The 26755-nt window shown below is 39.5% G+C and overlaps 2 protein-coding genes across 2 annotated transcripts in view; both read right to left on the bottom strand.

Moving 5' to 3' along the window:
• Positions 1-1962: 1962 nt before the first annotated feature.
• On the bottom strand, positions 1963-15647 carry LOC5503588 (MAU2 chromatid cohesion factor homolog). The gene is made up of 21 exons (XM_032371887.2): positions 15378-15647; positions 15236-15253; positions 14486-14554; positions 13826-13927; positions 13401-13495; positions 12838-12865; positions 12431-12586; positions 11960-12032; positions 11479-11549; positions 10512-10602; positions 9738-9841; positions 9269-9346; positions 9073-9138; positions 8489-8575; positions 8117-8163; positions 7798-7875; positions 7468-7579; positions 7137-7227; positions 4550-4633; positions 4421-4464; positions 1963-3805 (listed from the first exon to the last, which is right to left on the bottom strand). The coding sequence occupies exons 1-21, from the start codon at positions 15606-15608 to the stop codon at positions 3710-3712; spliced, it is 1821 nt and encodes a 606-aa protein (XP_032227778.2). The 5' UTR covers positions 15609-15647; the 3' UTR covers positions 1963-3709.
• Positions 15648-22701: 7054 nt separating this feature from the next.
• The window catches only part of LOC5503592 (deleted in malignant brain tumors 1 protein), a 30972-nt gene continuing 26918 nt past the window's right edge, over positions 22702-26755 (bottom strand). Inside the window, exons 19-20 of the mRNA XM_048727606.1 lie at positions 25317-25415; positions 22702-24945 (exon numbers count right to left, since the gene is read on the bottom strand). Coding sequence (XP_048583563.1) covers positions 24641-24945; positions 25317-25415 — 404 coding nt within the window. The 3' untranslated portion in view covers positions 22702-24640. The remainder of the gene's footprint in view (positions 24946-25316; positions 25416-26755) is intronic.

Consider the following 26755-nt stretch of genomic DNA (forward strand, 5'->3'; position numbering starts at 1 on the left):
AGCTTTCCAAAAATGTGCTGTACACATAAAAGAGATCGCCTATAGTTGCTTCCTTTCTGATTGGGTCTAAAGGGCGTCTGGGTCAATTATCTGTCTGTGTTATTTTGGAATAGAATTTGTAATAAATGGATACTTTATCTCTTAATTCATAATACACCGCATTGATACGATGATATCTGACGCACGAATTTCTTTAAAAAGTAACTTCAAATTATCTTACCAATTCTTGGAAAGTGTGAGGGCGCAATTATCGGTTAGAGGGATCCTTACACGCTGAGCAAAAGGGCAATATCACATTGCAAACGATCGACCTTCCGCAAGAGTCATTGCCTTCCAAAGACAAAACAAATATCTCATAAATCTTTCATCACGATTCTTGAAGACCCAAAATGCTGTGATAACTTTCTACAAAGCAATACTAGAAAAGTAATAAATTTTCCATTTCATCATTCAATGAAAGTAAAATCGATTTATTTAATTTATTTTGGCTGATCGTCCAAGTAACAATTTATCTACTTTATTTTTGATATCATAAAAATAATATGGCCCGCATTAATTCGAATATGGCAAAATAACATTCGCTTTTACTTGACACATAAAAACCAAAACTGAGTTTGGTTAGAAATACACTATTATGCGAAAGACAATGATATCACGGAGACTAAGTGAAAATCCCCGAGCTGGCCAATCACAACAGAGTATTATCATTTCCCTGTCAACTGGTCAAATGTTGTTAGATTGAATCCGAGTGGGGGTTCAAAGACGCCCCGTGAAAACATAGAACAGGTGTCATAAGCTCATTTAGGTCAACACGATAGTACAATGCCGACAATGGATAACATTTTGAAGAGTACATTAAGCAAAAAATCGATAACGTATAAGTCAAAATTTGGCCATGATCATTATTTCCATTTTTTTTCTTATTTTTGGTTTAACACAACCTTAGGTATCTTCCTCATTTGATGTCTGCTTTTGCTTGAACCATCAAAAGTCATGCAATAAAGATAAGAGGTAAAGTGAGTGTATCTAGATATATATACACACTTTTTGAAACTGCTACAATTAATTTCATCTTTATAATTTCACCTTCGAGAAAAAAAAATTCAGTCCATAATCTATATTTTGAGATAAATAAGCAGAAACATATCTTTAATTATGTCCCACTGTATTGAGTTAACAAAATGACAAATGAGACTAAACTAATGAACCGTTCTACTGAAAGGAAATATCTCCTGGGAATAGGGGGGCTGTGAGAGAATACTGCGTCCTTTGAAGGTCACCCAGCAAATTCGAAAACCACCACCTTCTGGGATGCAAGAAATCTGGTGTTTAATAAAGTCTGTCTTAGGATAACGAAAAAAGGTAAAACAAAGCAAATTAAGTTGAGACGTCTTTATGAAAGGCAGCAAGCCCTGGATATTTTCTAGGATAAGTTTGGCTGAAAATATAAAAATTTTCATAAAATGATGAAGGAACCATTGCCGAGACGTTGCCAGTTATTTTACGCAACTTATATTTCTTGCGCCAGAGCAATTACTACACTGGGATAAATAAACACTCAACAGTTTGGCTTGATTACTAGGTAAAGCGAGTCCCTTCTATAGCTTATATCATGCATTATATAGTTAACAAAAAGGTCTCATTTTTTGTGCGTCTGTCCTCTTTGCACAGATGACGTCACAGCGTGTAATGAGCAACGAAGTACGCAACGAGACGCAGACGAGTTCCGTGACTGTTGTTCATGACTCGCTGTGACGTCTTTTGTGCATCTATTAGACGACAGACGCACAAAGCAACGAGATCTATTTGTTTTATACAACAATTACAATCTAGTTACAATCTAGTTTTTGGGAGTACGCGCGCATGTTGACGCCAAGCGTGCGTGTCTCCTGATACCACATGGATCCTTAACCAATCAGAGCGCGCAATTTTCGAGTGTCGTAAAACAAAGACACATGGATATCAAGTTTAAAGTATATTTATGTATTTACATTATAAACATTATAAAACACAAATTTAGTAAAACAGCCTTTGATTATTTCAACATAAATAACTTTTTTACATCATACATTATAAACATTGCAGTCATATAAGTTAAAATGATGGTACATATTGCGCACATTTACACAATCCAATAAGTTGTGCATTACAAACAACCCCTTATACATGGCACATACTTATAGACATTGTATATACTTTGACATGCGTTACGTCATTAACCATATGTTCAATGCGTACCCATTTGTGTTACATGGTACACTTTAATCTATACAGTTTCTCATACTTTACATTATACACAACGCACTTTACACAAGAACCATGTAACACACAAGTGTACCATGTAACACATTTGTGTTACATGGTACACTTGAATCTATAAGTTTCTCACACTTAACGTTATACGCACTTACACGTGAAGGTGCATCAGGGCACATTATATGTACACGTTTCACACATTGTGTACACATTTGTGTTAATCTATACAGTTTACAGTACATTTGTGTTAATCTATACAGTTTCTCACACTTTACAGTATACACATCGTTGTAAATTGACGCATTTTTTACATTATGTGCACATTTGTAACGGTTAGGGTTGACTAAATGAATGATACCTAGAATGTTGTGTGCCAAACAAAATGTACTTTTTACAAGTTACTAACACTAACCGCATAATGTAAAACATTGTATATAGGCTTTTTAAACAATATATACAAAGAATACATGTACACATGTGTATACTATAAACTATTCACAACTTGTGTTTGTACTTGTGCAGACATAGATATGTGGTTCACATTTTATATAATAGTACACACACACACACAGCTAAGATACACGGTTCTTAAACAGGAAAATGTATGAAACTCCAGAACTGGGCCAAGTGCCTAATTCCAGTTTCTGTCTGAAGGCGACTTTAGAATTTGTTAAAAAAAAAAAACTTAAGAACGTTAAAAAAAAAGAAAGAAACACCACCATATCAAAAAGTATGTAGCCGACCAAGCTTTAGTCTTTTAAACGGGCGACTCTAAATACGAAACTTTTAGACGACAATCAGGCAATTCAGTAATGATGCAATAAAAGACGCAATACAATTTAAATTGAGTTCGAGACTTTTTTTAAATCATACATTGTTGTCGATTAACAGAAAACACTTGATGTCTTTTTTCTGAGGTTTTGAATGCTTCAGAATGTCGATAGACGAAATGGAAGTCAATATGAAGAACAACTCTGTAAGCACCAGGCTCAAAACAGCGACTTGCATTTGATTGACGTCTAAGAATTCCACTATTTTTACCAGGGTTGGTAATGTTGTATTCGATATCTTGGCAAGATCTTTAAAAAACGCTGGCCAAATGACACTTCATCTCCGACAACGATTGAAACCAACGCAGGCTCGAGATCCGTAAATCATGTTAAAGTAGAATGTTAAAAACTCGTTTAATTGAAAACTGTTTATAGACAGTTGCTATGGTAACTTTTCTTGATTTTTCTTTCATGCCATTTTGCACTTTTGTTAAATAGCAGGGGAAATTGTGTCCAATTCTATTACAAAGCATCTAGTCCCTTTTTACGTACATCTAATAGCGGCTTCTTCGGTTTACCGGTATAAAATGAGAATAAATTAATTCGCAGGAAATGGTTACTATATCAGCATGGTAAGGTAAAAGCCCATTATTCCCTGGCAATCATGTATGTCAATATCGTTGTCATGACAATCGACTTGGACCAGGCTGAGACCACGTCTGAAATGATTGTTGTGGCGGGATTGTTGAAGATTTGGTAGGTGAGACAGCACCTGTCCACTGAAATAAAATGGAAACACTCTTCAAAAGGCGTACGATAAGGTAATGAATGGGCTTGAAAATAGTGTGGTTCGTTTGGATCGTGATTGTTATATAACCATTTCGTAACTTTTCATTAACAGCCATTCGATAGTGAGATGTGAAGTTTAGTGGGGATATTCCCACGAGCCTTACTAATTTCCAACTCATCAATCGATACTCGGGTTCTGATAGTGGAGTTGTTTTAACAAGCGGCTCTGTCAGCCGTCGTCTTGTTGTCCTAAAGTATCAATTTCCGTTGGCTTATTGCTATTTTTTATTGAATTTATAAACTTACTTTATAACTCTTAAATGTTTTTGGTGGTTATTTAAAAGTTGAATTACATAATTTATCTTGCAGTGTTGATTACAAAAGTGTGACTGATGAGGGCATTTCAACAAGTCAGGTCATGAATTCTGAAGGCTAAGGCTCAATTCCTATTCATACAATCAAATTTTCATTATTTATGTTTATTTATTTCTGGTTTGAGTTATACCAAATACTGGTAGTCGGTGTATCTCATCCTAAACTCTAGTTACAAATCTCAAGACTAATTTGGGACTTAAGACATGTAACATATTCATTGTCTGATGTACCTCTGTCAAGCCATGTTCTGGAAGTTTTCTCGCTTGCATGTGATCTGAAATTATAATAACGGCGTGTGGGGAGCGGCCACGTTAAGTAAATAAAAACAATCGACTGATCTTATAACCCTGCTTACTCACTTTCAATCAGCTGTTTCGTGATGCTATGATGTTTATGGAAACTCTCACTCGCTTGGACAGGCTGCCCGAGCATCCCATAGAGATCTGATGATATACAAGCAATATCAACCTGAAATACACTTATTTACAACACACAACAAATACTTATTCTCTGATACATAATATAAAACTATACATCATTACTAGGTAACCACACCTCTAGTGTACTTAACACCGTAACCAAGGTAACCAAGGTAACACCATACCTTGAAGGTAGACAACACCATACCTTTAAGGTAGACAACACCATACCTCAAAGGGAGACAACACCATACCTCAAAGGGAGACAACAACATATTTCAAAGGGAGACAACAACATACCTCAAAGGGAGACAACACCATACCTCAAAGGGAGACAACACCATACCTCAAAGGCAGACAACAACATACCTCAAAGGGAGACAACACCATACCTCAAAGGGAGACAACACCATATCTCAAAGGGAGACAACACCATATCTCAAAGGGAGACAACAACATATCTCAAAGGGAGACAACAACATACCTCAAAGGGAAACAATAACATACCTCAAAGGGAGACAAAATGATACCTCAAAGGGAGACAACACCATACATCAAAGGGAGACAATAACATATCTCAAAGGGAGACAACACCATATTTCAAAGGGAGACAACACCATCACCATACATCAAAGGGAGACAACAACATACCTCAAAGGGAGACAACACCATATTTCAAAGGGAGACAACACCATACATCAAAGGGAGACAACAACATACCTCAAAGGGAGACAACACCATATTTCAAAGGGAGACAACACCATACATCAAAGGGAGACAGCAACATATTTCAAAGGGAGACAACACCATACATCAAAGAGAGACAACAACATACCTCAAAGGGAGACAACAACATACCTCAAAGGGAGACAACACCATACCTCAAAGGGAGACAACACCATACATCAAAGGGAGACAACACCATACATCAAAGGGAGACAACACTATACCTTAAAGGGAGACAACAACATACATTAAAGGGAGACAACACCATACATCAAAGGGAGACAACACCATACATCAAAGGGAGACAACACCATACATCAAAGGGAGACAACACCATACCTCAAAGGGAGACAACAACATATCTCAAAGGGAGACAACAACATACCTCAAAGGGAGAAAACACCATACATCAAAGGGAGACAACAACATATCTCAAAGGGAGACAACAACATACATCAAAGGGAGACAACAACATATCTCAAAGGGAGACAACACCATACCTCAAAGGGAGACAACACCATACCTTAAAGGGAGACAACAACATACCTCAAAGGGAGACAACACCATACCTCAAAGGGAGACAACAACATACCTCAAAGGGAGACAACACCATACATCAAAGGGAGACAACAACATATCTCAAAGGGAGACAACACCATACCTCAAAGGGAGAAAATACCATACCTCAAAGGGAGACAACACCATACCTCAAAGGGAGACAACAACATACCTCAAAGGGAGACAACACCATACATCAAAGGGAGACAACACCACACCTCAAAGGGAGACAACACCATACATCAAAGGGAGACAACACCATACATCAAAGGGAGACAACACCATACCTCAAAGGGAGACAACAACATACCTTAAAGGGAGACAACACCATACCTCAAAGGCAGACAACAACATACCTCAAAGGGAGACAACAACATACCTCAAAGGGAGACAACACCATACATCAAAGGGAGACAACACCATACCTTAAAGGGAGACAACAACATACCTCAAAGGGAGACAACACCATACCTCAAAGGGAGACAACAACATATCTCAAAGGGAGACAACACCATACATCAAAGGGAGACAACACCATACCTTAAAGGGAGACAACAACATACCTCAAAGGGAGACAACACCATACCTCAAAGGGAGACAACAACATATCTCAAAGGGAGACAACACCATACATCAAAGGGAGACAACACCATACCTTAAAGGGAGACAACAACATACCTCAAAGGGAGACAACACCATATCTCAAAGGGAGACAACAACATATCTCAAAGGGAGACAACACCATACATCAAAGGGAGACAACACCATACCTTAAAGGGAGACGACAACATACCTCAAAGGGAGACAACAACATACCTCAAAGGGAGACAACACCATACCTCAAAGGGAGACAACACCATACATCAAAGGGAGACAACAACATATCTCAAAGGGAGACAACAACATACCTCAAAGGGAGACAACACCATACATCAAAGGGAGACAACAACATATCTCAAAGGGAGACAACAACATACCTCAAAGGGAGACAACACCATATTTCAAAGGGAGACAACACCATACATCAAAGGGAGACAACAACATACCTCAAAGGGAGACAACACCATACCTCAAAGGGAGACAACACCATACATCAAAGGGAGACAACAACATATCTCAAAGGGAGACAACAACATATCTCAAAGGGAGACAACACCATACATCAAAGGGAGACAACACCATACCTTAAAGGGAGACAAAGACATATCTTTAGGACAGGCAACAACATGGTATCAAATCATACCTCTTAAGAGACCAGCGGCCCATAGCTGGATGTAGTTGTCAGGAATTTTTCCGGAGAGCTGCGTGGCTGGTAATACCATGTTAAGTGCTTCCTGAAAATTCAACACGCAAATATACATAATCAACAAAGACAAGTTTGCAAAGATACATAATCAACAAAGACATGTTTTTGTTGCTGTAGTAGTTTTACAAGAAGTCTCAAGCAGCAATTTCAACATTAAAATAAAATTTACTTTTACAGTATCTGCTGACATAAAATAAAAAAACATTTTAAGGACACATTAAAGAACAAGGGTGCAAAAGATGGCAAAAAAACGGTAAGCTTTACGTACTTGTGGGTTTCCTGATGCAAGAAATGTATGTCCCAGTAGCACAAGTGAGCATGCAGTCAATCTGTTTAAGTCCTCTGCATTGGCGATCTTAAGTGACTCCCTTAAATACTTTCTTAAGAGCAAAAATACAGTCACAACTTTTAAGTGAATTATGTAAAAATATTTTTAAATGGCCATTATGTTGATAGTGGTGATGTTGAAAATGATGGTGTTGATGGTCATGATGATGAAGCTCACAGTGATGATGTTAAAGTTAGTGATGAGGATTGATAATGATAGTGATGATGACAGCGTTGAAGATAATATGATAATATACACTTATATACTCACTTGGCATCCTGGATCCTTGTTTGGAAGAATGCTCTCAGTGCACAGACATAATAGTATCCAGCTTGCAAACTGTGGGAACTAAAGTAAAGAAGGGAATAAAGTAAAGAAGACAGCAATGTTTAAAAAAACATTGCATTATTGCAATATTCATGTTGTTTGCACACAATGTTGTGTGACACTGTGTGGTGCTTAATAGTATTAAAAGTTTTTAGGGCTTTTATGTAAACTTGGAGCGTTGCCTTGAACCAATATCACTGCAAGCACTTTTGCTTTGCTTAGTCCCCATTCCTATTTACTATAAAATAAACTGTTATCTTACTTGGTTGCCATGTTCGATGGGTGGATTGAGGACATGACAGAAGATAGCTGAAAATAAAATAATCAAGATCAGATTATCTACATTATCTACATATAAGGTATGTAAAAGCCTGAAATGATTTTTGCACACATTCAATTCGTGAATTCTTCCAAACATTTTAATGTTTTTCTTTAAAAAGATCCAAATATATATATTTATCCATTTATTTGGGTTCATTCAAACATCCTTGCAAACAGTCAATCTCAAGAACTGTCAGGACCATTGAAGATTAGCACGAACTAAGATTATGCTCTAAGTTAAATGACCGCTCAGAATACTAAAAAAAAACTAGAGGGTTATTCTACAGTACAAAGAATCAGTTCTTGAAGATACCTCTATTTGCTTGCTCTCGCCTGCCCTAATGTAAATGATTGACAAATTGAGGCCAACAAAATTTGCAAGAACTGGGTTATCAGCAGTCTGAAAAAGTAATAAGAACTTATAAGTAATAAGAACTGCTAAAATAATATCACACGGAAAAGAGTAACTACTGATTACTGCCATTGCTTTTAAGAGTCTTACAGCCACTTTCTAGTCATTACAGCAAAATACAAAGAGTGAAAAAGCACCCATATTTCAGTGCCATAGGAGGCCACGTAAGATTGGGAGGGGCACATGCAGGGTTCAAAATAACTTTTTTTAATCTGCTAGATTTTGCCGGCCTTCTGGATTTTGTGGCGAAAAAAAGCCTCCCCAAATTATGAAAGGGAGATAAAGAAAAAAGAGCTGGCAAAGACAAGAAAACAGCTGGCTATCGCCAGCAGATGGCCGCTATTTTGAACCCTGCACATGCCCCCAGTCCCACACCCCCTGCTATGGCACTTTGGGAAATGGGATTTTGAAAATGCACTGCAATAATAAGGAAATTTGGTAAATTGAAGTATACAACCCTATGTTGAATGCGTCTTCAAACCAACCTTAAAAGCGATGTTGAAGTGTGTTGTTGCCTGTTCCATTAAGTTCATAGACATTGCATATAAGCCCTAAAAATACATAAACAAAAGATATGATAATAGCTTGTAGCATGTAGACTAATTTAACAATGCTAACAATATTTTTTAACCCTCCCAAAAATATTGCACTTTGACATAAAAGGAATGTCTAAGAACTTACCAGTAATGTATGAAGGATGGGCTTGTGTGCTCGTACAAGACAGTTTTCATGTTTCAGTGTCTGATAAACTTGGGAAATCTAGAGGAAAAATAACAAGTAACATTGTAAATAGCTATAACAAAAAGAAACTATAAATACCTAGATCAGAATCCTTTTGCTGTCTCCCTTCTTAAAATTGCTATTTTTCCTAAATTGTTTAGGTAGTAAACATGGATACCGTAAATGGTAATTTCTGCCCCAGCTTGCTTAGACGAGCATTTATGATATTTGAACATTATAAGACCTGTGCATCATGTGCCAATATCAACCTGATGCAAAGCTACACTTGGTTTGGCCAAAGACAAAGGGGATGTTGCCGACCCACATACTTCACAGCACCTTTCAACATGGTGTGCACACAGCCTTAGCAATACTAGACCCGCTGTTTTGGCCAGCAATACTGGTCCTGTTTGCAAGGGGCTTGACAAACCTCTTTGATAGCATGTGCTGGCTGCCCCTGCACAACTCGGCACATGATGGTATGTTCTAGAAGCATCAATTGAAATACTGACACCAATGCACTTGGAGAAGTCACTAGAACAAGAAAACAAAACTAACATGAGATATGACAGTAGGCTCAGAAGAGTGGCTAAACACAAGGGTTAGAATAACCCTTTGCTTCTATGAGGGGCTAAGGCTTGAAATCCCTTTTTATACAGGATCATTGTTAAAGGTGACCAGTTAATAGAGGGATAAAAAACAAAATATTCAGGACTTTGGGAAGTACCGGCCACTTCATAGAGGCATATAAAATACAATGGATTTTGAAAAGAGGCTAAGAACTCGACAACTAGTTTTGTCCAGCATTGAAGTTTATAAGAGAGTGGCTGTTTAACAGGGTAACCAACCAGGGTTACCAACCAGGTTTACCAACCAGGGTTACCAACCAGGGTTACCAACCAGGTTTACCAACCAGGGTTACCAACCAGGTTTACCAACCAGGGTTACCAACCAGGGTTACCAACCAGGGTTACCAACCAGGGTTACCAACCAGGTTTACAAACCAGGGTTACCAACCAGGGTTACCAACCAGGGTTACCAACAAGGGCCATAGGGTGGGTGGGGCACTAGGAGCACACGCCTCCCAATATAAAAAAAAAGAAAATGATCAGTAGCGGCTTAGTTGTACCACCAATATTTTCTTAATGTGTCTGTAACATCCCCCCTCAATATTTCTAGGCCTGCTACAGCTTTGCCAACCCACCTTTTAATCTTTCTACTTGATTAAGGGCTTTGGCACTGTACTTGAGGACTTTATCCATATAGCCAGCATACATTGAGTGCATCACAGTAACCTGTTGAGTGTCAGAGGCTGTTTGTTTAAAAAATATACCCTACAATAACAAATTAAAATACTTGTGAACAACACAGACAGGAAAACTAGTAATTGGACTGCAGTTAAAATTCAAGTAAGGGGTCAAAAAAAATTTAGACGAAATTTAGGCAGGGTTTGACATTTGCAGTTACCTGAAGTTCCCTTCAATTCTGATGGGTATGTAAGTAATCTTAACCTAAATAACTTACCCAACATGATGGGTAACACATTTTTTTCTTTTTAAAATATTGAAATATCAAGGGGCAAGACCTAACTCAACGAGTGCATTCAAGATCATCTTCTGCCGAGCATAGTGTACTGTACTTAAAAATTACCAAGTGGGTGTCAAGTGGCACCCTGTCTCTACAGACCCAGTAATTATAACAGCATGTTTGAAGGTTTGGATCTACAGTTATAGGGAAGAGTACTGTACCTACAATCTTTTACAAAACTAATGGGACACTTTCCCTCCCCCTTCCTCAATGTTGGAGGGCAATTGATCACCTTGCTACTGCTTGTGTTTTGAGATGAAAAATCGCCTCTAACCAATATTAATCAGGGGGAGAGGGTTGGCGGTTGTTCGTATGGGAAGTGTCCCACTTACTTTTGTTGAGGATTGTAGCTGCCAACCCAATTTGGACAGAAATCTTGTGAAATTGGGTGAAGTACAGTAAATTTGTGAAAAAACCCAAGAGAGGCAATGCGGATGAATACAAAAATTAGGCTTACTGTATGATAAGGTCCAAAATCTTGTGACACCTGCCTAATGTGGGTGAGTTGACAGCTATGAGGGTATGTTAGATATAGGCTGCTGTGATTAGAGCTATAGTGCTTTATACTAAAAGAGCTGTCTCACCAGGTAAACTAGCACACAAAGATGCTCTCTGGGCAGCCACTCAAACTTTTCTGCTTCATAAACATTACTATCTGAAAAACAAAAAACAAAATGAGTCAAAAGAAGTGAAATCATCAAGATACATAGAATACTAAAATGCTACTAAAATGAGTTATTTTATTATAGAAAACTAGTGGTAGAAGTAGGATCACAAAAAAATGCACTACCATCAACTACTAAACAAATAGAATATTAAAGTATAGAGTATTTCAATCAACGAAGAGTTATTCTGGCTGTATAAAAACCTTTTTCACTTGTTGCCAGGCCTGTAGCCAGAATGAAAATTTTACCAAAGCTACGGCAAAGCTAGCCACTGGATGATAACTCCAACGAAAGCAGGTGTTTTATCTCATACTTTTCAATTTTGAAACACTAAACATCAAAATTTTACTGAAGCAAATGCCCCCGTTGCCTCATGCTGGCTACGGCCCTGGTTGCATACCTTCAAATGTCATTGTTGTTAGATTTTGTATTGATTGTTGTAGCTGCTTCAGGTATGGTCTAACAGTTTTTGCCTGGAAAACACCAACATAACATTTTAATGTTTGTGACATAATGAGTTCAATAAATATTGAGCCAAACGGGTTGGGCGTGGCTCAAGGGGCTGTGCTAACTAAAGTTTAACTAAAGTTTATTGGGTGGCAGTTGGAATCTTTTAATTTAAGGTAAATTATATAAAAGTGAGACATTACAAAGCTCAGATTTTCTACAGAAAGGGAAACAGAAAAAAATAACTTGGAAAGAGTTTAAAATTAAACCTTGGGCTTGCTAGCCAATAAAACAAGTGCCCAATGCTTGGAAACAATTTAAAATTTATTCAAATGTCTAATGTGAGCTCTCTGTGCAGTTTCAAAGTGAATGAGTGGCTAGTCAGAATCATATTTGCCCTACAAGGGGTACTCTAAGCACTGACCTGCCCAACAGACAGTAGCTGCCAGACCCTAAGCAGCAAATGGAAAACAACTAAAGACTCTCTCTGGTAACTCTGACCCTGCCAGCGCTCAAGAAAGCTTCCAGTTGACATCAGAATATTTGACACACGATTGACATCCTTCATGATTAGAAGCACCTACAGTATACAACAAAGTTTAAAAATTTGAGAATATAAAGTTATGACAAAATCAAATGCCTTGTTTTGACACACAGCTGAATTCTTATATACATAATTCAACCAACAAATAGTAATCAAAATTAGATTGAGAGCTTGATCCATAAGGAGATCGCTTTTTTTATTTTTTTTAAAGAAGAGACAAAAATACAAGTTATTAATGCAGTCACATGTTTAACACAGAGATATAAATGGCCAAGATATTAACTTACCAGTGTCTTGCTCAAAGTAAATAAACACCTACAAATTGATATAATTCAATTTTAGCAAGTTGTAATACAGTTTGGTTTTGTTAATAGTCTACAGTTAAGAATATATGAAATCAGTCAGCATTACTGAAATGCTGAAGGTGAGCTCCCTGTGCATTTTAGACATGTTTCAAATGCTGATTTGTTTAACTTTTGAGTTCAACAACTTGAGCACAGGCCGGTCAACCTAGGCTTTCAAGGCCTTATTCCAAATGTTGACCAAACTACCTTTTCAGATAAGTTAATATTTCAGATTGCATTTAAACATTTGGATACAGTAGATGGACTGAGACCACATTTGTGAAATGTCCATGTGGGACATCCAATGAGAAAGCAACTAAGATGTGCTATCTGAATGACACGAACTTCACTAGCCCACCAGCAAGGCAAAGAAATGCTTTAGTGAGCATCAGAGCATATCATAATTTTTTTTTAAACTGTGATTCTTGCTAACTTACTTTTAACAATACTATATAACACAATGTCACACTATTATAATACAATTGTGGGAATGTCTAATGTTGTACCTCATGTATTGTGAACCACACTGCTCAGCTATCCTCTCTCCCATCTCCAGGACTTCAACTGATGCAGTAAATTCATTATCACAGGCATGCACCTCCTTGAAGAAATAGAAAAGTGTGTATTGTTTATATACATCTACTGTATATTTATCTATTCATTTTGCTTTCCTGGATAAATATTAATAGAACACTACAAAAGTATTTACTTTATGATAAGTACACTGAAAATTAAAACAAAGGGCAACAGGCAAGGAGACCACTACAGAGGAAGCAAATTACAGCGGATCCCATACATCATACAACAAGTGTTTGCATTAGATAGTTCAGTCTCAAAGTACAAAGGTGACATTCTTGATTCCAAAATCTAGACAGAAAGACAGACAAATGGATGGACATACAGACAAACAGATAGAATGATTTTATCTTACTGCTAATTGGAAGAAAAGCCTGAACTGCCAGAAGTAGAGATTCTCTCCTGAGGTGATCTCTAGAGCTTGTCGCAGAACTTGTTTGGCAAGGGGGTATTGACCCTAAAGATCAATGTAACATTAAAAAAAAGCATTTTCAGCAGGGCACATGTCCATGATATAGGTAATTAAGTGAAACAATTTAAGGACAGGGTTTAAGTATCAGAGATCCTTTGCTTTTATGGGAGATAATAGATATTCTACCAATTCATTTGCACTACCAATCTACTGTACTTGTACCAGTGCAGTCCCCAAGATTCATAATTTTTAATTTTTTCATACTGGCCCCAAAATTGTTCTTTTTTTATTTATTAGTTTTATTATATTTTCAAGAAAACAATAGGGGTGGGTACCCAGAATATGCTGAAGGGGTGGACAGTCTTAGATATCACATGGAGACAGGATCGTGTCCGCAAAGACACTCCAATATACTGTAACAATTGACGCAATTTTTGCAGAGAACTACTCTCCAAATACAAATTGTGCTTTAATCAAAATCCCATAAATAGCAGAGAAGTCAGAGATTGTTAAGTCCTGTCTGTGGATATATCCATATAGCCAAAAAACACAAGTGTCTCTGCAATGTCTTCAGCTATAGAAAAAAAGAATATTTGTAGTTACCTGATCCTTATAGACCAAAGAAAGGATGCTAGATGCTTCAAAGCTAATTTCCTCATATCCATGACCAAGCTAGGCAATGTCAAGGGAATTGAACTGTTGTATGAGGAATGCATCTGTTATCATATTAGGGTGTTCAAATTAAGTTTACTACAATTGAAACCCTGGTTTTTGACGCATTTAATATCATAATAAATAACCATTACCCATGGTATCACGGTATCACTGTATCAAAGCTGAGAATTAAGAAAAATGTCAAATAATTCAAGACAAAACTTTCATGTTTTGCAATAGCATTTATATTTTAAAAATCTTTTAGATTAAAAACGGAAGAGTTTAACATGCACAAACTTTCTTCAAAAATCATGACTAGCTTTACAGTTCTTGTTGTGAAAAAAAATCTTTTTTCTCAAAAACAACTCCTTTCAACCATTTTTTCCAATTTATTATAATTAAAAAAACGCATTTTTTTATTAGGGACGAACGTACGTCCCCTGTCTCACTGAACCCCCCCCCCCCCCCCCCCTCCTACAATAAGTTACAACGTACTGTTCAGTTGTCTCGGTAGTGAAGAGCCACTCCGTTAATGCTCTTCTACGTAAAGACCATGATTAAAAACAAGGGTTCTGATGACATTCGCTCATAATTTGTGGGTTATTCAGCCTCAGCGTCATCTCATGGAAACTGTCACATTTTTCACATAACGACAGAGAGTAAAAAGCTTACTTATGTGAGTTGAATGATAAAGGATACAGTTTGCGCCAGCAAAATCTGCCAAACAAATAAATAGATTAATAAATAAACACATTTTTCATCTATCTTATATCAAAAACATTTTAAAGAGTCGAGGGTCGATGATCAGCATCTAGATACAGCGAATTACTTCAGCACTCACCGCTTTCTCGAGGGTTCGTCGCGCCAAATCATCGTTCTTTGTGTATTGTTGTAGAATGCGACCAATTTGAAGATGTGTTTTCGCTTGGATCGCTGGTGGAGGGTTAAATTGAAGAATAGCTTGCAAGCACTGGATGCATTCTCGTATTCTAGGCGGGTTTGAAGTACGGAAACCCTCGGCAAGCCCTACTAAGCCCGCGTAACAAGGGTCAACACTCGAAATGACCGCCATTTTGAATTCCACTCGCTTGGGCTTAGCAGCCGCGCATTTACGAGAACCACTTCCGGCCGACGGACGAAGACGAATAGCGGCAAAGTGCATACCGAATAAGCGCCCCCCCCCCCCCCACCCCGAATAAGCGCCTCCCCCGAATAAGCGCCCCCTCTGAACAAGCGCCTCCCCCGAATAAGCGCTCCCTCTGAACAAGCGCCTCCCTTTAATAAGCGCTCCCTCTGAACAAGCGCCTCCCCCGAATAAGCGCTCCCTCTGAACAAGCGCCTCCCCCAAATAAGCGCCTCCCCCGAATAAGCGCTCCCTCTGAACAAGCGCCTCCCCCGAATAAGCGCTCCCTCTGAACAAGCGCCTCCCTTGAGTAAGCACCCCTCTCCCTAGTAAATATCATAATCTGATGCTTTTTTAAAAGCATATTAAAATATCTAAAATACAAACACTTTCTCCCGCGCGCCACCCTCACCACAGTCTTCATTATCACCACAATCACTGATCATCATCAAGCCAACCTCGTCATCATTAATAGACTCTGGACAAGAAGGAGGCGAATATTTAATGGATGAAAGTTTATTGAAAAAAGCTACTGCAAGTTGTACGGACATAGACATAGACATTTTGGAAAGGAGAATGGCCAGAAGCATGGAAGAAAGGGGAATGGAACCCTGTTTACAAAAAGGATGACCGTCTTGAGAGAAAAAACTACCGTCCAATAACATTACTATGCATAGTAGATAAGGTATATGAGTCAATGATGAGTACACAAGTAAATAATCATTTTGATCCCAAGCTTGATCCTTGCTTGTCGGCATATAGGAAGAAGCATAGCTGTGAAACCACTCTGCTTAAACTCACAGAAGACTGGAAGCTAGCTGTAGATTCCAAACAGTTTATTGGAATACTCTCAACAGATATGAGTAAAGCATTTGACTCCTTACACCCAGCACTCATGGTAAATAAGCTCAAGGCATATGGCTTTTCTGAGCAGTCATTACACTTGATGAGATCATACTTCACCAACCGTCAAAACAGGGTCAAACTTAATGGAGTCACCAGTGTCTGGAAGGATGCAGTAAGGGGATGTCCTCAAGGGTCGTCATTTGGACCATTATTATGGAATATCTTCCAAAATGACATGACATTTGAAGTTAAAACAGCTAGCTTGTCAATGTATGCTGATGACCATCAGCTCTATGTAAAAGGGGGAACAGCTGAGTGCGTGGAACAAATTTTGAACGAAGAAGGACATAAGATATCACAATGGTATAAAGATAATTTCCTCAAAGGGAACTATGATAAATATAGCTTGATGTTGCTAGGCAGAAAAAATAGAAATAAAGACAACCTATCTATACAGGTTAAGATTGATGAAGAAATAATTAAATCGTCTACTGAAATGAAACTGCTAGGAGTGACTCTTGACGATAAGCTGAACTTTAGTCTTTATATCAGTGAAATATGTAAGAAAGCAAGCCAAAAAGTTGGTGTGTTGGTAAGGCTTAGAAATCTAATCCCAGTAGACGCCAAATTACAACTTTATAAATCAGCAATTTTACCCAATCTCACATATTGTCACACGGTATGGCACTTTCGTAAAGCCGCTGATGCTAGAAAGTTAGAGAGAGTCCAAGAGAGGGCTCTACGCGCAATATTTAATAACAGAACTGACACTTATGCTGAACTTTTAAGGAGAGGGCGATTGTCAAGCTTAGAGAATAGAAGATTACAAGACATTCTTATATTAATGTACAAAGTTAGAAATTCCCTAGCTCCTGAGCATATTCAAAGTATATTTTTTCAGCAAGACAGGAGTTACAACTTGAGGAGCGATTTTCCTGTTCCAAGATTTAATACAATCACATATGGTAGACACAGCATAAGGTTTCTAGGCCCCTATATTTGGGGTAAAATAAGTCAGGAACTTCGTAATAAGACCAGCCTACAGGCTTTTAGGACGGGAGTGCGCACTCTTGATGTGCTTGGCCTGCTGGATGGCGCATGTGACTGCATCGCATGCTCATCCTAGTGGGGTGGGCACGTGGGGTGGTCCCGTGTGCTGTCTGGCGGTCGGGCACATGAGGAGTATGCACTACCCTTGTATCATATTTTTATATTAATTTGTTTTGTTATTTATTTATATGTTGCTTGTTTGTTTGTTTGTTTGTTTGTTCTTGTGTCTATTTGTATACACATGTTTGTTTACTTGTATCTACGCCTGTGATAGTTCGTCTATATAGTGTTTGTGTATATAATATATTATATTAATATGTATAATACGTATAGTTTTCTATAATATTTTTAATATTTTAAATATAGCTAGATTAGATTCTAAATCATATTATTTATTAATTATCTGACTATTTATTTTTTTATAGTGTCCACAATTAGCTTTTTTTTAGCTAAACACTTTTGACACTTAAATAAAGTTTATGTATGTATGTATGTATGCCTCCCTGCATTAATAAATGGAACCCCTTTTCCTCGGACATTTTTTTGAAATATATTTTTAGTATTATTTCGAAGGACTCGAAAAGCGTCTTCCTTTTTTCGTTGTACATTGGGCAATATAGTATAAAATGCTTTTCGTCTTCCGTTTTTGTCTTGCAGATGAAGCAAACCCTTTCTTTCGGAGTTTTGTACGGCCTCTTGTGGCAACCTGCTTCGGTTTCACGTTTGTGGTTACTCAGGCGTAATTTTCTCCTCGATATGCGATGAATTATGTTAGCTACCTGGCATAAATAGTCTTCACATGTGTATGTTTTTTTTAATTTTCGGTATGTGCGTAATTTTCATTTGTGTCCCGGGCGTCTTTTGTCGTCGTTGTTAATTTCGCTTTGTCACATTTGGAATTCGATGTCTTTAAAGTCGCTGTTTGCTTAGTTCCGGTATATTATTCGGGCTGCTCGAAGGCCTCCGCCCAGAGGTGGTCCAGCCAATTTCTGCAAGGAGATTTTTAACTTTTTGGCACCAGGAGATTTTGTATGCTTTTCCTACCATGTCCATAAGCGCTTTGTATGAGAGTTTTTTTCTGATCTCCGGAGTTGAGCTTCAATAGGAAGTTCAAGCTTCTTGATTTTGCGTTGACCCTATGGGTCAATCCCTACGAGGGAAGCCCTACGGGGGAATCTACCTAATTCGGCTCTGCAAGCTTTAATGCTACAAAATTTATTAACTCCCAAAAGCCACTCACAGAATTTGATATGGACCACCTCGACTGGGTCTCTGTTTATTGGGCTCTTGTAGTCAATCCCCCAGACTTCACTTCCATACAAAAGAATCGGCAGAATGAGAGTCGAAGAGGCGTAGTGTTAGCCAAACGTTTTCCCTAAAATGCTTCCCCATTTCTTTGAGTTTGAATTTGTATATAATGCTTTTAGGGCCACTTTCATAAGTTCCTGTTTAGCTAAAGAGAAATTCCCATGAGTGCTTAGTCGCAAGCCCAGATATCTGTATGAGTTTTTCATTAGCAATCAATGAGTTTCCGAATTTAAAACGGTAGTTATTCATGGTTTTCCCCCATTGTTGAAAGTCATTATTTATGTTTTTTCTAAATTTACTGGCTGACCGTTTTTAACACAGAAGGACTCAAGGTGGTCAAAGTACATTTGAAGGTTGCACGCCGATTCGGAGGATAAAACTAGATCGTCGGCGTACAGCAAGCATTTAATGTTTTCCCATTTTAATTCTAAGTCGTTGTTTTGTTCATTGTTAAGTGCCTCTGGTAGATCATTTAAGTACATATCAATAAGTGTAGTCCTTGTTTCACCCCGGAGTGACAAATGAAGGCGGGTGTGATCAGGTTAACAAGTTTTACAGCTGATTTATCATTTGAGTACATATATTTTAGAACGGACAAGAAATTGCAATACTCCCACTTTTTTGAGTTTGTTAAACAGGTTGCCCCTAAAATACAGTCAAAGGCTTTTTTAAGTCTACATAACAAGAGAATAGAAGGTTCTTAGTTTTTTTAGGTTTGGATTTCACATATTAAGGGCTTTTTAAAACTCTTAATATGTTCTTAAAAGGACGAAAATGCTATCAACCATCCCATGCTTTGTTCGGAATCCACACTGTTCTGGGTTAATGACCCCTTTGCAAACTAAATATTCTGTATAGCCTGCAATTCATAACTTTTGTAGAAATTTTACTGAGCGAAGATAGCAAGGTGATTCCCCTAAAAATTTTCAGCAACCGAGGGTAATCCTTTTTGTGAATTGGCACGATGAGGCCATAACTCCACCCTAAGGGGTGTTGCCCACAATTTCGGACCTTGTTGATAAGAATCAAAAGCTGTCTTCGGATCGCTGACATGACGGAAAAACCTGGAATATTTGCAATTCCAGATAGAGAGAGAAGGCACAATTTCTTCAGTGGCTATAGGTTCCTTGTATTACGGACTGATTTTTAAAACAAAAAATAACGTGAGGCCGAAGTGCACATAACCAGATTTTGGCTTTTTAAGATCATCATTGCCCTGTGTATCAGTTCACGGACAAAAAGCTCAAATTTCAATGACACTTTACAAAAAGTCGCATCAATTTAAAAGAAGTCGCACTTGATATTTTGTTTGCTATAAGTTACTAAGTACTCAGAGAAATTCTCCGCCTTATTCGATGTGAAATGAGCTTATTGAAAGTGTCACGTCATGTTTTTCCGTCATGTACGGACCGCTTCTTTTCCTGTTTTAAGAGCTTCGCTTCAATATATTGTCTGCACCGGGGGATTTATTTCTCTGTAATTTTTCTAATGCGTTTGTAACTTCACTATCCAATATTGGGTGATCAAGGGGGCCGCCGCTTTTAGTGCCTAATGAAATAAAGAAATACTGGTTTAATTGTGAAAATACCAATTTCATTGCTTTTCAATCCACTTCCACCTCGCCGCAGGCTTTTACCTCACGCGACACCGAATATACTACAACTAGCGGTAAGTTTAAAAGAACCACCTGACTTTCGCTTCATCGTGCTTACGAATCGATGCATTAGTAAAGTTTTCAGTCAAGTCTTGGAAAACGTTATGGCCAGCACAAACTCTACAGCAAATTGCACCACTCCTACTAAGCTAGACCTGTGTTCTATTACCATCCATGTGGGATTCCTAGTCGCTATCGGGATGTCAGCGCTCATCGCCAACATTATCCTTGGCTATGCTACACACCGTATCTGGACACTAAGGAAATCCTCCGACAAGATCCTGATCTTCAACCTCGTGGCGTCAAGTCTTGTCATGCTAGCTGGAATACCCATGCAGTGTTTAACTATCATGAACTTGGACAATTACTTGGTTTGCAACACTTCGACTTACGCTGTTTACCTATCAAGGATCGTTATTCATTATGCAGCCAGCTTCAGTACTCTCGCGACGCTGAACATGATCGGATACGATCGTTACGAGGCCTTGACCAAGTTCCCCGCGCAACGAAAACTGACTATTACACGGTCGTGCGTGTTCGTCGCTCTTGCGTGGGGTGTATCCGTGTTTCTCGCCACGCTGTTATTCTATGGGCCTACTAAACCTATTTGCACACAAATGTGCTTAGCGCGAGATTTGTCTGTCGCTTACGAAAACCCAAATAGCAGACGGTCGCTAGTTAGAGTCGTGATTATATCGGTGTACATCGCTTCCTGTTGTAATTGCACAATAGCGAGTCTTCTCAAGGCGACTTGGGCAGTGCGCTCACATCGACAGCGGATAGAGGCGATGTACGGGGATGTGCGCGCGCAGGCAGAGGTAGACTTCACTAAAGTATGCGCCGCAATCGCCCTGACCTACATCTTAACTTGGTTTCCAGGGGGAATAAGTCGTATGTTTAGATCTCACAAACCAAGTCTGACTTCCTTATGTGTAAACTTTTGGTCAAACTCTCTGTCATTTAGCAGTGCCTTTCTCATACCGGTTATTTACATAGTTTTTGACAAGCGCTTGTGGGGGGTTATTTCCGATAGGTGTCGCCACAGCGTTAACAGAATTGAAATAGCACCCGGCAGGAAGGTCAGTGCGAATGAATCACCAGACAATGTCGGTGGCGTATATATACCACCGTCGCTACCACCAATGCAGCAGGGCCTGCAAACAGAAAGAGCCTTTGGCCAGACGCGTCTTAACTGCATTCCAGAGTCTTAAGCGTCTCCTAGTGAACGTTTGTATGCAAACAGAAAGAGCCTTTGGCCAGACGCGTCTTAACTGCATTCAAGAGTCTTAAGCGTCTCCTAGCGAACGTTTGTATGCAAACAGAAAGAGCCTTTGGCCGGACTCGTCTTAACTACATTGTGTAGTTCCAGAAAGTATCCATACCCCTCCCCCTATTGAGGTGGTCGGGGGTATGACCTCCCACCCCTCTTGAATTTCCAACCCCCTGTAAAAAACATAAATGCAGTAACAGCAGTAACCTCCCCTCTGGAAATTCCTGGGCGTTTGAACCCCCCACCCCCTGGTGGTGGGTATGGATATTTTCTGGAACTACACATTCCAGATACTTGAGCGTCTCCAAGCGAACGTTTGTATGCTCGGCTTTGCAAGCTATATCGACTAACATAGAAAAGTTTGAACTTTGGGATGATTGAAGTAGCTGCAAATTTGTACTATAAAAGAGACGCCTCTGGGACCAGGATAAAATGTTTTGATAGATTAGCTCCCATAGATCTTCTAAAATTTTGTCCTACACGACCCCCCAAACTTCAAAAACGGGCTTGAGGATAATTTTACTCCAAAAAGAAGTCTTATGTCTTGTTAGTGTTGGATGAAGTACATATAACTACCAAAACTGGTTGTATCTCGCTCGTTCATTGAGCAATTGTCCCTACGCGTTACCTCGTACCACTTGCCGGAGGAGTAAATTGTATATAGGTGCTTTTAATCATGAAAGATGTCGATCGTGTGTCAAATATTCTGATGTCAACTGGAAACTTTCTTGAGCGCTGGCAGGGTCAGAGTTACCAGAGAGATTCTTTAGTTGTTTTCTATTTGCTGCTAAGCCATTAGACATCATTTTGGAGTAAAATTATCATATATCCCATACATAAAAGGCAAAGTAAAAAGTGAAAAACGACCCGTCAACCCCTCTGACCCATCTCACTTAGACACATGAACCAAGAACAAGCTTTGGAAATATTTAATTTTTAAATTAAAAAAGATTACAATGAATAATTAAAATAATATTAATAATGATATTCGTTATATGACATCTAAAATTAAAGAAAATATAAAGCTAAATCAAAAACAGATCTAAATTTAGCTTGGAGACCACGTGACTAATGCTAGTCACCAGCTCTCTTTCTTGGGCTCAAAAGGACTAATCGAGGATGACAGTGCTGAATAACGTCTGCGCATGCGCGTGCTCTAGCGAAAACTACCACAATCGTAATGTTGAATCATTTGAGTAAAGGTGCGAAAGGTTGACTTCAGTGGCCGTTTTGACCAAGTAAACAGCATTAAAACCATACTGTACAAATTTTTTTTTACAGATTTGTTTAATAATAAGGGAGTGACAATTATAGCCTTAGGTTTGCGCTTCTCTTTATAGCATTTGACAAAATGTGACAGATCGCCGGTAAAAAGCCGCCATTTCTAAACAAAAAGGTTGGTTTAACTGCGCGGTACTGGAACTAGTTATGCGTTTTTCAGCACTGTCAAAGACGAGTAGAAACTGGGTTCAACATATTTTCGGATGGGTTTATGGGATCGAAGTGATGCATATGACTCCTTTATCAAGCCAAGCGATCCAGAAATCCCCTCAACAAGGCTTCCTCTTCTAGTAAAACGAACCAGTTTTCCCCCCAAAAGGCATTAGCCCAGCTTCTCCCTCACTTTACAAATAACGAAAAAATATTTTACTCTTTTCATACATATTTTACTTAACTAATCTTATAGCCTAACCCCTAACAAATTCCTAAAACCTAAAAAGTCCCTCTAAGCTTTAAAGATCTTTAAAATGTTAAAAAATCCTAAGAAAAATAAAAAAGCCTAAGATGAGAAGAGTATACCTAAATAGACTCCAAAATATTGTTTTAAAATGCTCTCACAAAGCACAATAGATTACAATTGTGTCAAGTATCTCAAAAATAAAAAAATAGAATACCTATCTTATGGAGCAGCCGGTTAATCTGAAAAAACTAAAGCAAAACGAGTGAGAAAGAGGTTTGAGTAACTGGTGAAAACCATCCGTTTCACACTCCTTGTCACTTGTTTCCCAGACTGACCACATGACTGCAATAAACTATGTAGGACTGGAAGATGCCTCGTTCATGCCTGGGGCGAGTCATGTAAGGCCTGGTAAAGGTTTTTTTTATGTACCGTTCCGAATGTAAACAAGTGCGAATGCAAGAGCCCCCGCGAATGGTCTCCCGAAATGTGCTCGCAGTTTTCGGCTAATGCTCGCATGCTCGCCCATTTTTTCCGCTGTGCTCGCATTGTATTTTTCGATGTGCTCGCAGTTTTCGGCTAATGCTCGCATGCTCGCCCATTTTTTCCGCCGTGCTCGCATTGTATTTTTCGATGTGCTCGCTGCTCGATTTTTTCAACAACTAAAAATGATCGATCTCGCATAAAAAAAAAAGCGGTGCTTGCAAGACCATTCGGGGGCTCTAATGCAGATGAATACCTACTTCGTTGATATGCATTTGGGACGGTACATGAAAAGAGCGGAGTCTGAACTAGGCCTAGGTATAAACAGAACGTGACAAATCTTTTGTAAGAGTCCGTCACGCGCAACAACAGTTCTTCAAAGCTATTTGGTATGTCACGCAATATGGATCTCGAAAAAGAAACGCAATGGTAATTTGCTACACTTTTACAGCCCACTGTATGCACAGGCAAGTAGCCAGGATTTGCCGAGGGCGGTGGCACGGCTGGGGTGGGGGTGGGTGGGGGGGGGGTGAGTTGCGCAGGCATAGATCTCATAAAATAAGAGCGCTTTTTGGTAGCCGGAGGGGTGGGGGGTTGCGCCCACCCTAAGCTACGCACATAGTGTCGGTAATGCATCAGCCAATTCTGAGCATATGTGCCTGTGTTGCTTGTTGTGCTATTTTCTTACTCTGTTATAACGCTTCGTGGTCGACGAAAGGCTTGTTATCGTCGAAGTTATCTACGGGATCTGTACCCATGGGGTTCGACGCCCCCGAACTCATCCTCAGCTTGAGCTGCGTCAGCCGGCCGGGCTTACCGCTGTCCCCTCCGATCTCGTACCTGTAGCCTGCGGTGGCCTGGTGCCGATTCCGCCAGTACTTGCAGAACACTACGATCCCGATGACGAGGATGACGGCAAGAAGGATGACGACTACGGCTACGATGGTGCCGGTACTGGTCGACTTGTCGGGGCTAGTTCTTCCGAGGACAATCGCTTCTGTGGCGAAGAGAGTGATTATCATTCAGAGAGGTGGCGCAATGAAAGAGAGAACGATCAGTAGGGCCAGTAATAGAGAAAATAATCGCTACTGCAGCAGGTTAGAGAAAGGGAGGAGAGAGGTTGGGGCCAGTGCAGTGATAGAACGATCGCTTGTGTGGCAAAGCAACTGGGGTAAAATTCGGCTATCAACGCAAGCTAAGCAAGGGGTACCATTAGTGATAAGTTCAGCAAATACAAGTGAAATAGAGAATAAAAGCACAAAGAGAATGAGAGCAAACATTGGTGTCAACATTTAACCAGGAGTTCTAACAATCTGCTTGCAGAGCTTGCAGCAGTAAGGCATTATTTTTCAAATTTCAGGTGCTCACCTCCTTCACCGTCGACAAGCAGGAATGCCGTACTGGAAGCCGTGCCAAACTCATTAACGGCTTCACACCTGATCGTGCCAGCGTCTTCTATCGTCACTCCTAGAAACAAAGGGACCTGTTTAGCAGAAAGTTGATGCTTGTTGGCGACAGAAAAATGGCCTCGAATCGAGCCTAGCGGATAGTTTGCTTAGTTTTGTATTGTATCAGTGAAAAAGTGCTCGAACAGCGGAAAGATGTACGCATGCTGAATGAAAAGGTTTCACCAAGTCTCAGCGGCTGTTTTGCCGCCTGTGATTTACCAGAAAACAATAAACATCCTTACATACTTTCGCTACACCCAGGGTGTCACTGCAGGTTTTGTTACACGCTCGCTAACTCATACAGACTACTGAATAATGCCATCATCTACCGTAGGTTATTATACACAATAACCTACGTCAAAACTTCAATTAACATATAACTTCTATAAAGTCCGATACTTGTGTGACGTTATCTTATTGAAAGTATCTCGGTCGCTCGCTTGAATAAGTTCAAGTTCAACGTATAGTTAAAATGGGGCACTGATTTGATTTAATCGCAATAAGCGCACGACTCGTACGCGTTGTTTTAATCGCAATAAGCGCACGACTCGTACGCGTTGTTTTAATCGCAAAAAGCGCACGACTCGTACGCGTTGTTTTAATCGCAATTTAGCGCACAACTCGTACGCGTTGTTTTAATTGCAATAAGCGCACGACTCGTACGCGTTGTTTTAATCGCAATTTAGCGCACAACTCGTACGAGTTGTTTTAATTGCAATAAGCTCACGACTCGTACGCGTTGTTTTAATCGCAAAAAGCGCACGACTCGTACGCGTTGTTTTAATCGCAATTAAGCGCATGACTCCATCCTCGATGGGATCACCACCTTATCGTGGTGAGGGTGTTTGTGTGTTCCAATGACCTCTAGAGCTATGTCGGCGGGAGTATTTTACTCCTGGCAGGGACACCCATGCCGAACAGGTCGAAAGGTAGGGGCCAGACGAAGAGTGGTCCACTGGTCCTCCAGGTTGGGGGTTGGGCAAAGGGTTGATAACCCTCTCCCATAAAAAATAGCTTATCACAGAAACCAGAAGCAGAGCAAATTCACTTGGGAAGACCGTGGCTGCATCTCATGAAAGAGATTGTATGACGCGCAGGGGCCAAAGCCATCCGGACGCCCCTGGGCTGACTAAACCATTGGTCCACCCAAAACATGCAGTGAGAATAGGTAACTGGAATGTCAGGACATTATATAGTAGCGGCAATGTTGCCCAAGCAGCGAGGGAAATGGGCAAGAGAGACATCGACATCATGGGAATCAGTGAAACTCACTGGACAGGCCAAGGGAAAATGCAGCTGAGAGATGGCGAGACGATGGTTTATTCTGGAAGGGAAGATAACATCCATAGAGAGGGAGTA

Source organism: Nematostella vectensis, chromosome 5, assembly GCF_932526225.1.
Source record: "Nematostella vectensis chromosome 5, jaNemVect1.1, whole genome shotgun sequence".
Lineage (NCBI taxonomy): Eukaryota > Metazoa > Cnidaria > Anthozoa > Actiniaria > Edwardsiidae > Nematostella > Nematostella vectensis.